General features: G+C 37.5%; 1 protein-coding gene across 2 annotated transcripts; it reads left to right on the top strand.

Moving 5' to 3' along the window:
* The first annotated feature begins 6,298 nt into the window (after positions 1-6,298).
* Positions 6,299-11,719, top strand: slc26a1 (solute carrier family 26 member 1). Of its 2 annotated transcripts, none has more exons than XM_058414668.1 (3): positions 6,299-6,440; positions 8,821-9,466; positions 9,549-11,719. In XM_058414668.1, exons 2-3 carry the CDS (start codon positions 8,870-8,872, stop codon positions 11,055-11,057), a joined length of 2,106 nt encoding a protein of 701 aa, XP_058270651.1. In that variant the 5' UTR covers positions 6,299-6,440; positions 8,821-8,869; the 3' UTR covers positions 11,058-11,719. The 2 variants fall into 2 exon arrangements, with proteins under 2 accessions (XP_058270651.1, XP_058270652.1); XM_058414669.1 differs by having other exon boundaries at positions 6,304-6,440; positions 8,824-9,466.
* Positions 11,720-12,440: the final 721 nt, after the last annotated feature.

Below are 12,440 nucleotides of genomic sequence, written 5' to 3'. Positions count from 1 at the left end.
CCGTCAGTTTACGTGGCCTACCACTTCGTGGCTGAGTTGCTGCCGTTCCCAAACACTTCCACGTTCTTATAATACAGCTGACAGTTGACTGTGGAATATTTAGGAGCGAGGAAATTTCACGACTGGATTTGTTGCACAGGTGGCATCCTATCACAGTTCCACGCTGGAATTCACTGAGCTCCTGAGAGCAACCCATTCTTTCACAAATGTTTGTAAAAACAGTCTGCATGCCTAGGTGCTTGATTTTATACACCTGTGGCCATGGAAGTGATTGGAACACCTGATTCTGATTATTTGGATGGGTGAGCGAATACTTTTGGCAATATAGTGTGTATATATATATATATATATATGTATTTGACGCTTTAACATTTGCAGAAAATGTTATTTTACTGCTGTAGAGCGTACGTTAGCTTATTTAAAATTTGGAATCAAACCCCCAACCCTGGAGGTGTGAGACAAATGTGCCAACCACTAAGCCATTTCAGAGAGACTGTATGTTCTGTGTATATGGAAGTATCACTGTCTGGATTCTCTGGAAACTTTGTAGTGTGTAACAGTTGATGATACCTGAACATTTAATTTCCACTTATTTTACACAAAATACAGGTAATAAATGTTACATTATTGCTTCAGAGACACAGACTATATACACTGACCAGGCATAACCTTATGACCACCTGCCTAATACTGTGTTGGTCCCCCTTTTGCTGCCAGAACAGCCCTGACCCGTCATGCACTGTGTATTCTGAAACCTTTTTATCAGAACCAGCATTAACTTCTTCAGAAATTCGAGCAACAGTAGATCATCGATGTTCTTATCTCCTAACCCTTGCACTTGGACACAAATTCACTACCATCTAATAAAACATTAAGTAACCACACATATTACGAGAAAATGAAACATTAACCAGATTTGTAAGAAAAAATACAAATAAAAGTTACAGAATTCTTTTACAAATATTAATTTAGTTATTTTATATTTAATTAACTTCAGAAATACTAAAAAATATTGAACAAAGCAGTGATCCCATGCTAAGTCAGTACAGGGTAACAGCACCTGTAAATAGTTTTGGTAGTCAGTTAGGAGTCTCTCTATTCTTGTTGAATATTTACCCAGACTTTCCTGCAGAACACTCATAGTTCTGAGATTCTCGGCTGATGTTGCACGCACAGCATGTTTAAGAGTGGCGTATACACAGATTTTTAATGATTTTCAATTTCAGAAACTGTGAGGGACATCCCAAAACTTTCAGTATGCATTCCTTGAACTAGACTACAGTCGATTCTGAGACATGTTTTAATTAACTGTCTTGTTATCAAAGTCTGCTTCAGTGTCTTGACTCTTACATTTGCTTCCGAGTCCATTCTTCCATCTACTCACAGAGTGCTTCATGTGCTACTGTGTGTTTCCTGCCACACAACCCCAAAGCGTAATAGGTTCACACAGTTGGCAAGGTGTTCCTGTCATGCTCCTTTTTCTTTGGTGATTGTAGTTCCATTTTCACTTTATTAGTCCACAGCACTTGTTTTCTATATTCAGACGCTGACCTTTGTGATGAGCTTGCAGGAACATTTCCTTCTGTTGACTCTTCCTTACAGGTCATGTTTGTGCATGCGACGCTGTACAGAGCAGTGCAACACCTCTCCTGTGTCAGTTAAACTTTCCAGTAGGTCCTTAGACCTATAAGGGGTTTTGCTTTGCCTTTCTGGCCAGCATATGCTCATCCAGATGTTGCCTTGACTTCTACAATTCCCCTTAACTATTATTTATTAATGACATTTTGGAGAATGGAAATTATGGGCTGGAAGGGATTCCATATTTTTGTATATTCTTATGCATGTATTTCATAATTGAAGTGTATGTATATATTTGTCACATTAACATTTGCGGAAAATGTTATTTTACTGCTGTAGAGCGTATGTTAGTTTATTTGAAATTTGAAATATGTGATTCGGCAAGATGTGCACAAACTTTTGCATGCAAGTGTAGCAACATGCAGAAACACTTTGTTCTGGCTACATCTGAGACATGAGACAAAGCTATCCCAAGTACTTATAAGTAACTTATAAGCTACATAAACTTGGCTTTGTATTAAATTATAACTTTTTTTGTATCCCTTTTTAGTTGGCGTCAATGTAAAAAAAATAAAAACCCAGAATGTACTGGTACACATCACGTTTCTACAGTTTCTACTCTATGGGGTAGTGTAAAAAATAAGATGAGATTTAGGAACATTGTCAATTGACATTGTTCATAATGTGTGAAATTGAAGTGTAATCCTGTATAAATTTCATATTTGACATATATCAGCTATATTTAGTTGAAATGACAATAAAAGCTTCTTGACTCTTGACTAAATAAATAAATATCCAGTGGCTATGGATGCAGTCATTGAAATTACATTACATCAGTTACAATCACTTAAAATGCTTTAATGTAAAGATCTGTATTTATTACTGAACACTTTTGGTATTTACTGTTTTGTTCTGTTAACACTTGATTTATTTTTGTCAAATACAGAAATCTACTTAGCATAAGTTAAATTGCTAGTTATGCACAATGTGGCCAAAAGTATGTGAACACCTGACAATGGTTCCATATGACTGTAATGTTACGTTAACAAAATCATACATCCAACATGATTTGATTATGAATTTTCAAAGTCCTGAACTTGTTTACATGAAGTTCAGTATAAGGCACTGAAATCATGTTTTGATGACAGAAACATATTTTCTAATGCAAACTACTGTATATGTAATAGCGGGCCTCAGCTTGACAATGAACCTGTGAACAAAGCAAGGTCTATAAGAATATGGTTGTAGCGGAAGAACTTGAGTGCTTTTACAGAGTCCTGACCTCAGCTTCACCTTTGGAATGAACTCACATGAACTGCATGAACTGAGTGCCAGGCCATTCCTATCTGACATCAGTGCCTAACCTCCCTAATGCTCTAGTATCTATGAGAGAAAAACCAAGCCCCAGCCAAGGTTCAAAAGCTCCTGGAAAGTTTTCCCAGAAGAGTGGCGCAGAAAAGGGGAAAAGCCATATAAATGACTTTGCAATAGAGTGTTTAACAAGCAACGGTCAGATGTCTGCATACTTTTGATTATATAGTGTACATATTATAATTGTTATTTAGCTCAATTGTCAGTGTATTGAATTCTAAAAATAAAGTCTAATAAAAAAAAGAGATCCTGATAGTAGTAACAGTTATTAAGATAAGAACTGGACATGCATGTAATCTGACAGGCTTTTTTATTTTTTATTATTCCTAATGAAACTTTGCATGTACAGTTAGCAAATAAATGTCTTGTGTAATTCTTGTATCTTCAACAGAGACGTCCATTCAGAGGTTTCCCAGCCAGAGGAGGCACTGTTTCCATGGTGATCGGAAGACTGAGGGACCACATCTCCCCCTGCCCCCTCTATCTGTCCAGGATTGGCTGTCGAGACAGAGAGCTCTGTAAGGCGCGACATTTTTTCCCATCATCCTTTGTCCCATTCAAAGCATACAGAGTGAGCTGCTCCATACCAGGAAGTCATGGCTAGGAGAAATGCATGGCATATATCCTCTCTCCACTGCACTGGCTCTCAGATAGAATATGCGTGAGTTGCTCTTTCTGTCTCAGCTTAAAGCAAGCATTGTGAATTACACGTGTTAATGTATTTAAAGCTTTCTGGGCATGTGAGCAGTCGGATCAGGGATGTGATGTTGTGAATGGAAATGTGGAGCTGCTTTCTCACTTACCCATTCAAGCTTAGTTTGTTGACATGCCTTTGCATATTAACCACCATGTTATTATGTTGGTTCTCAGCTGTTATCCTAAATATGACTCATGGTGAGTTTCTTAGATCAAAACACTTCTTGTATATTTTTAAACTGAATAGTAGGAAGGGTGAATATGCAGGAATATTTTTCAGTCAGTTGACAATGGAAGCCTTCTTCAGAAACAAAACCAGCTCAGAAACCAGTGCAAACGTATGGCATTCTATTAACCATTTCTATTTCTGGGACACGACCAATCATTTCTCTGACACATCAGAAATTCACTAAATAAATCTGATGAAAATTTGGCTTTTATGTCGACTCAGTATTAAAGCTATCCAGCCAAACCAAGCTATTCCGTTTATGAGGTTAAAATACACCCACTTGTCCACACAACAGAACCCCTATTCTAAATGCACTCATCTCACTCAAAGTACAAATCCATGAAGGATCCAAATTGGGCTGGCAGCCTTGCTTTGATATACACAAAAGCAGAACCTGAAGCTGGTCCATCTCTGGATGCCTCAGGATCCTCACAGGGTTGGCCTCTGTCTACTGGAGCTGGCACAATCTCCAGATACCTCGGGATGGGTAGAAAAAAAGGAACAGGTAGAAAGGAATTAGCGTAGCTGCTGTTCATAATATTAGCAGAACTAGATGATAATGTGCATTTAATCAGATGTACTGGAGTACAAGGTTATGGGATGAATTATGTGTATGCCAGGATAAAGTCACTGTCAGGAAGGCTATTCCAAAGTTTAGGAGCTAAATACGAAAACGCTCTACCTCCTTTTGTAGACTTTAATATTTTGGGAACTACCAGAAGTCTGGAGTTTTGTGATCTTAAAGAACGTGGTGGATTGTAGTGTGTCAGAAGACACACTAGATACATTAGATACCATTTAGAGCCTTGAACGTAAGTAGTGGTAGTTTTTAATCAATTAAATCAAATTAAACTTAACAGGTAGCCAGGGATGATAATATTGGGGTTATATGATCATATTTTCTTGATCTGGTAAGAACTCTGGCAGCTGTATTCTGGACTAACTGTAGCTTGTTTATTGAGGATGAAGGACAACCACCGCATAATGCATTACAATTGTCCAGTCTGGAGGTCATGAATGCTTTTCTTCACATCAACACGATCTCAGCAATTCAGATTTAGCTTTGTATGAGGTTTAAAAGAAATCCAGCCACTTCACAGTGACTACTAATTTGTGCACATTTTTTTAACGGCAGCCTGGGGAAACTGTATGATGTGTTTGGTGATAGCTGACCTACACATTTAATGCTTAGAGCTGTTAACAGTTATTTAGATGTCCTACACTGGGGTGGAGAAAGCTTTCTGAGAACCCTTTCAGAAAGCTAAGAACTTTTACCTAGCCTTGAAGAAATCTTTTTTCAAAGAGTTTATCATGAGGCATATCTTCTTGTTTGGATATCGTAACCACAGTGTTTACTGTATTTTTTTTAGAAGAGGAAAATACAGTTGGTGATATTTTTAGTCATCTTATACTACAATCTATATCGGTAGGAGAATGCTGGACATGGAGCTGCCAGGCAGGAAGCAAAGAGGAAGGCCAAAGAAGAGGTATATGGATGTAATAAATGAGGATATGAAGCTAGTGGGTGCAAGTGTTGAGGATGCAGAAGATAGGGATAGGTGGAGAGAGATGATTCGCTGTGGCGACCCCTAAAGGGAAAAGAAGAAGAAGAAGATCTTATACTACAATCATTTTAAAAATAATGATTTTTTTTTAATCATGAAACTCCATAAAACTATTTAGTTCCTTTTACAACAGCTATAAACTCAAAGTCATTCCCTCACCAGTCTCTCTTTAAATCAATAAAATTTTCATACACACAGAGAGAGAGAGAGAGAGAGAGAGAGAGAGTTTGTCATGTTACTACATTATTGTCATGTTACTAGATTTATCTCCTAAAGCACTGAAAAAGTTTTTCATGTTCAGGTGGAATAAATCCTTTATATTTACTTTTTTGTAATGAATTTTGTTTTTTAGGTATGAACTTTCCATGAGTTGCTAGTATCTCTACCCAAATGTCTGTCAAGTCTAAAACACTAGATTACTTGGTCTCATCTGAACTACATTTTAACAGACACTTTCTGTCTGAGTCATTTTTTGAAACATAATGCATTTTTAAAAATGTATATTTTATTTCCAATGAACAATAAACTCTGAGATGACAATGTTTTTGTTTTTCAAATCTCACTCTTGATGTACTAATTCAGAGCACAGACATGAGTAATGTCCTGTAAGAAACAAGTAGGTATGACTAATGTAATGAATCACAAAAACCTACATAGCAGGTGATTAGATTGAGAAGCTGAGGTCTATGTTTTCGGGGACTTACTGTCTTATATACCCAGACACCTCATGCATGAGCACAGTTTGGAGAAAATGGACTTTCTGCACACTTTGCCCTTATCCTGCTGATATTGCTCAATGGAGGACTTGAGAACACTTGCAGCTCCACCCCATGTGTTTGCAGCCTATAAAACCAGGCAGTATTTATTGAGTAGCTGTCTTTCAGTCTCGTGGGCTGTGACAACATGCTAAAACCGCACGCACTCTGAGCCACAAGACATTTATATTAGAAAGAAAGAGTAGGAAAGAGGTTGGATTTTAGTCTTTAACCTGTGTTATTCTGGTGAGTAGCTTTGTATTTCCTGTAGATTTCTACATTCTTCATTTCATTTTGGATTATCATAACTTCAGCCAAAAAAAAAACAAATGCTTTCTAATATTTTATCCTCTGGATTATAGAGTTTGGGTTCACACCTACTTTCAATGCCTTCAGTAACGCTTTATATTAAGGTTCAAGACAGTAACATTATTCAGTAAATTACTCAACATTTCATACACATTCTGTTTGGCAGAAGGTGTTTCAATCTATTATTTTTTATTACACCAGCTGTGAATGTGTCTCAGCTGCAAATAACAGATTTATACTTTATATTTATGTACTTGTTCTAAAATATTCTCATGTCTATAGTAACGGCTCATTCACAGAGACTTGTGTAGCTTAATTATACATGAATGAATATAAAAATGGGCTGAGAGAGAAAAAGAAAGGCTGGTGAGGGAATGAATGTTTATAGCTGCTATAACATTCAGTGATGACTGAAATGAACTTGAGTCAAGCTTTCTACAGCATTATATCAAACTGTAAAGAGATAAAAAATACTTATTACAGCAATTCCAGCCTTTCATCAGCCTCTCTCTCCTCTCTCCTCTCTCTCTCTCTCTCTCTCTCAGTTAATAAGACAAAGAAAACATACAAAATATGTAGGATAATACAGATTTTCTCATGTTAGATACTTTCTAACTGTTGAAAAATTATTGACACTGGAGACTCCTTCCATAAATTTTGGGATACATGTAAGCAAATAAACAGCTCTGCCTTACCTTCATTTGTTACCCACATCTCAAATCCCCTGGTAGCTTGGGGTTCTGTATGTTTACTTTTTTTTACAGGAAGGAAAAGCACATCAGCTCTTCTCTACTTGCTTTAATCAATTCAAAACCACAGCACTGTTTATTCTCCTGTGCTTAAACATGTGTACCAGGGTGCAAGTGAATGCCTTTTGGTAATCTACATACTCAAACAGAACATCTTTCATCTCCTGTAGGAACTAGTTATCTGGGGTACTGTTTACTTAGTAGATCAGTTCAGTTTAAAACACACACACACACTCAGGTTTACACAATTCTGCATGTGGTTGGAACAGATATTTACAGAAAATAGTCTGAGTGAGACACAGCCTTACATTAGTCTTATAGCCCCAGTCTAGAATCAAACATTTCTTTGGTGTCTGGGGAAATGATATCAACTTTTTTTTTTTTTTTTACCAAATTATTGCATTAATTCATTTATCTCCTGTATGTAAGCTTAAAGTGCTCTAAAGTGAAAGAATAAAGCAGGATGATCCAGGTGAGCATAAAATCTTCAACATCTTGAGAGTAGATTCGGCTATTTTGTAGCATTGGATGTATTATCTACCTAGCTAATGTTTGAAAGATTAGGATTAAAGAAGTTGTTAGTTTGATTAAGTTAATGTTTTTCCAAGTTCCTGTACTAATTTACCATCAGTAACTAAACTCAGTGTGTGAGCTGAAATCAGACAGCTTTTTTGCAACTTTTTCATGCATTGTTACATTTGTACTTTAAGTCAAGTTTAGACTTTTCTACTTTATCTTGTGTGAAGAATTTAAAGTTGTACTTCAACCTACTAGAGTATTTATTCGGAAAAGGAATTATACTTTGATGTTTGCAAAGAATTTGAGTATTATTTTTACCAGAATGAACCTACAGACAGAACAATAATAATGTCTTTTAATGCACTAGTTCAAATCAGGGCACTAAAGGAGGTTTCTGGTCAGTGGCTGATGACAGGAATGAGTTAATGTTGCCCTCTATAAATTCCTACTGTGCTGTGGATAGATGGTTGTACACTGTAGAAATGATCCCTGTGTTAGGGTTATGCTGAACAAACTCTGTTAAGAGTAAAAAATTTTCAGATTTCAATCCTCATCTAACCTTCTGTGTTTGAGTCTTTATTTTGTGTAATTTATCTTTTTTGGTATCCTATCATAAGACCATCTGTTTAGTTTACTATCATAAAACCATCACATCTAGCCTTATAATTAAAACAAACAATTGGGGCCACTTATGTAACCTATTCCTAAATTGATACTCATGTAGAGTTAAACAGAAACGTTTTCCTGGTTTTCATGTACCTGTTACAATATGAAAACTTGGTTTTCATATAGTAAGAGGTACATGAAAACCAGAAAAAATGTTTCCTTAGCAAATAATTACACAAGAATGTACAAGAACACCACTTTAAGATTTTGCAGTTTCTCTTGCACTAGTCCCTCTCTTATTATTACTTTCAGTTGTGTGATTATGACTTTATCTTACCGAAAACTCAATTTTGTTAGTTTCCTAGTCAGGTAACTTTAATTAAATGGTTAACTGGATGCAGAACAACTGTGAATAAACAAATTTACTGTTTTTTCTTCTTCAGCAGATAGGATTAATAACCTCATTGGCACACGGTGACAGCATTAGAAGACATGGAGGATGCAAAGCCTCAATACACGTACCAGCTGGAACGCAAGGTTCATCCAAAGAAGGGACCAGTAGAGATCATTAAGAGCAAACTGCTCCGTCAACTATCTTGTTCTCTGCCCAGAGTGAAAAGAACATTAATAGACTTCTTCCCTGTTGTGCGCTGGCTGCCAAAATACAAGATAAAGGAATATGTCTGGGGTGACATAATGTCCGGGCTTATAGTGGGGATTATTTTAGTGCCTCAAGCCATCGCTTACTGCCTACTTGCAGGCTTGGAGCCAATTTACGGGTTGTACACATCCTTTTTTGCAAATATCATTTACTTCATTTTGGGAACATCCAGGCATGTATCTGTGGGTATCTTCAGCCTCATGAGTTTAATGGTAGGACAAGTCGTGGACAGAGAAGTCTATTTAGCAGGGTTTGATTTGGGTGAGGACAGTAAGCGAAGCTCCTTGGATGTTGGATGGAACGGCACTGAAGAGCACCAGGATACAGCGGCCAATTTCACCATGGGGGCCTTCGGCATGGAGTGTGGAAAGGAGTGCTATGCGATCAGCATTGCAGCAGTTTTAACATTCCTTGCTGGATTTTATCAGGTATGCCTTTCTCCAAATTGTACAAATACATATAAATATGTTGCCCCACTTTTGGGAAACTGGTGTGTTATTCGCCTTTCAGGTCCTGATGGCTGTGTTCAGGCTTGGGTTTGTTTCAGTTTATCTCTCCGCTCCAATGCTGGACGGCTTCGCCACCGGTGCCTCATGCACCATTCTGACAGTCCAGGTGAAGTATTTGGTGGGCCTGAAAATCCCTCGGCATCAGGGTTACGGAACCGTTGTTGTGACTTGGATCAACATTTTCAAGAATATACATAAGACCAACTTCTGTGATATGATTACAAGTGCAATTTGTATCACTGTTCTACTCCTGGGGAAAGAGCTCCAGGACCGGTACAAGGACCGTCTGAAGATACCTCTGCCTACAGAACTGGTAGTAGTGGCCTTAGCAACAGTGATTTCCCACTTTGCTGATCTGAACGGTCAGTACAACTCAAGCATCTCAGGTGCCATTCCAACTGGTTTCATTCCCCCAAAGGTTCCGAATTTCAGTCTAATACCAAGGGTCGCAATTGATGCCATCCCATTGGCTGTGATCAGTTTTGCCTTTACTGTCTCCTTGTCAGAGATGTTCGCAAAGAAGAATGGCTACACCGTCAGACCAAACCAGGAGATGTTGGCAATTGGCTTTTGTAACATCATCCCATCATTTTTCCACTCTTTCACCACAAGTGCTGCGCTTGCCAAGACTATGGTGAAAGACTCGACAGGTTGCCGAACACAAGTTTCTAGCGTGGTGAGCGCTTTAGTTGTGCTTTTGGTCCTTTTGTTTTTAGCTCCGTTCTTCTTCTCCCTGCAGAAGTGTGTCCTTGCCTGCATCATTATTGTCAGTCTGAGGGGGGCCCTAAGGAAATTCAGAGACTTGCCCAGGCTTTGGCGCCTTAGCAAAATTGATGCAGTTGTCTGGATGGTGGCCATGTCTTCAAGTGCTTTGATCAGTGTAGAGATCGGTCTCGTGATTGGAGTAGTCTTCTCCATGTTGTGCGTCTTGGCGCAAACCCAATATCCCAAGGCTTCACTACTGGGAAAAATCGAGAATACTACTTACTATGAGGACATGAATGACTATGACAACCTTGAGATCATTCCAAAAGTGAAGATATTTCGCTTTCAGGCTCCACTTTACTATGCAAACAAGGACTTTTTCTTAAAGTCTTTGTTCAAAGCAGTTGGACTCGAGCCATTCATCGAAAGAACCAGACAGAAAAAAATGGAGAAAAAAGCTAAAAACAGAAGTGCAAAGCAGACCGATAAAGAGAATGATGTTAGTCTAAGCCTGGTAGCAAGTGAAGTGGATTTCCACACCATAATCCTTGACTGTTCTTCTGTCCCTTTCATTGACACCACAGGTATTAACACCTTAAAAGGAGTGATAAAAGAGTACAAAGATGTTGGTGTAAACATGATCCTGGCATGTTGCAACACAACAGTCATAGATTCTTTGAGGCGAAGTTCTTTCTTCGGGTCTGAGGATAAAGAAATGCAAACACGCTTATTTCCCAACCTACATAGTGCAGTTTCTTTTGCTACAAGTGACACTGCAGCATCGGTTAACAATACACCTGTGTAAAGGGAAACCTGATTTTATGCTCAAAAAGACATTAAATTCACCCCAATAGGATACTATTATCATGTTTTTTAGAAACCTTGTACATCATAAATGATTAGCTAATGCAGAATGCAATCTGACGACATTAATACAACAATTTTTTATACTTAAGTTTTTTTCTCATTTTCACATACTCTAAGGAATAATGATATTGTTACTGTAATGTATTTATGCCACATTCACATCATGTGGGAGAATAAGAAAACTTGTGCTAACTTGAGAGAATTCCTGCATTTCCATTATAGTGTTTATCTAACATTAGTTGGCATTAGCATACAGTTGTGTTCATGTTAAATAGGTGCAAACCTTCCTACAACCTCCCTACTTCCTGTAATTCATAACAAGATTTTGTATGAAATATAAAAATGCCTTATTTCATTGGAGGCACAACATGTATGTAGTATATTCCCTCACCCTCACTGGCTTTGGATAGAGAAATCGGGGTTAGCAAAGCTCCCAAAGCCTCAAATTGCTACTCAAATGTTGTTGTGAATGTTTCTCAGCAGGAAACTAGCAGTGAACGTTTTTCCCATATGATGTGAATACAGCATTAACCAGCTCTTATAAATGTGACAGATGTAATCCAATTTTTTTGTATTAATAAATAGTATTGATTTTTCTTATCTTTCTGATTTTCCTCATGTTTCATATGCTGAATTATACTTAACAGAAACTTGAACTTTGAACTTGAACTATAGAATTTATAACTATACAATCTCTATAATTAAGGGATTACAGATTTTCCAGCACAATACATACAATATTTATTTGAAGATATCTAACCATTATTGACATACAGATGTTACAATGAAATGAACTATTTTTAAGTCTGTAGGAATTTACATGGACAGCCTTAAGTAAAAGATCATTATAAAGTAATGTGGTGGCCAGAAGATATATTAAAATTTATGGGGATATCGTTGTTAGAATTCTTAGAATCTGAAAGAATGTATCCGAACTCTTCAATAAGCATCGTCTGAAGCTGGCCAATCAAATTTTCTCTGGCTTGTCAATGATCTAATACAGAAAAGTATGTATATACTAAATATGCATCCAAAAACTCATCATTAGACGTATATTACATAACTAAACTACTGCTAACAAGCTATGACAGTGTGTTTTACTGAAGATTTAAAAATGGTGGATTTTCAGACAAAAATATGGGGAATGGGAGGGTTTTTCCAGCTGAGCACTGTCACTTTCCTGAGCAAATCACACAGCCACAGGTGATGAGACACAGAGCGACTGACAGCAAGCTTTGCATGGTGTAAACGACTCGTCTTGTTCTGAAAGAAGATGTAGCCAGGAGTCCTGTGCAGAGTCATGACTGAGAGTTACTGAAAA

This window comes from Hemibagrus wyckioides, linkage group LG18 (assembly GCF_019097595.1).
Source record: "Hemibagrus wyckioides isolate EC202008001 linkage group LG18, SWU_Hwy_1.0, whole genome shotgun sequence".
NCBI lineage: Eukaryota > Metazoa > Chordata > Actinopteri > Siluriformes > Bagridae > Hemibagrus > Hemibagrus wyckioides.
The sequence above is the reverse complement of the archived record's forward strand: the minus strand, read 5'-3'. Positions and strand labels throughout refer to the sequence as shown.

Coding starts and splice junctions, on each gene's coding strand:
- slc26a1 (XM_058414668.1), top strand. CDS start 8,870: ATGGAGGATGCAAAGCCTCAATACACGTACCAGCTGGAACGCAAGGTT. Junction 9,467..9,548: donor TCCTTGCTGGATTTTATCAG/GTATGCCTTTCT, acceptor TTCGCCTTTCAG/GTCCTGATGGCTGTGTTCAG.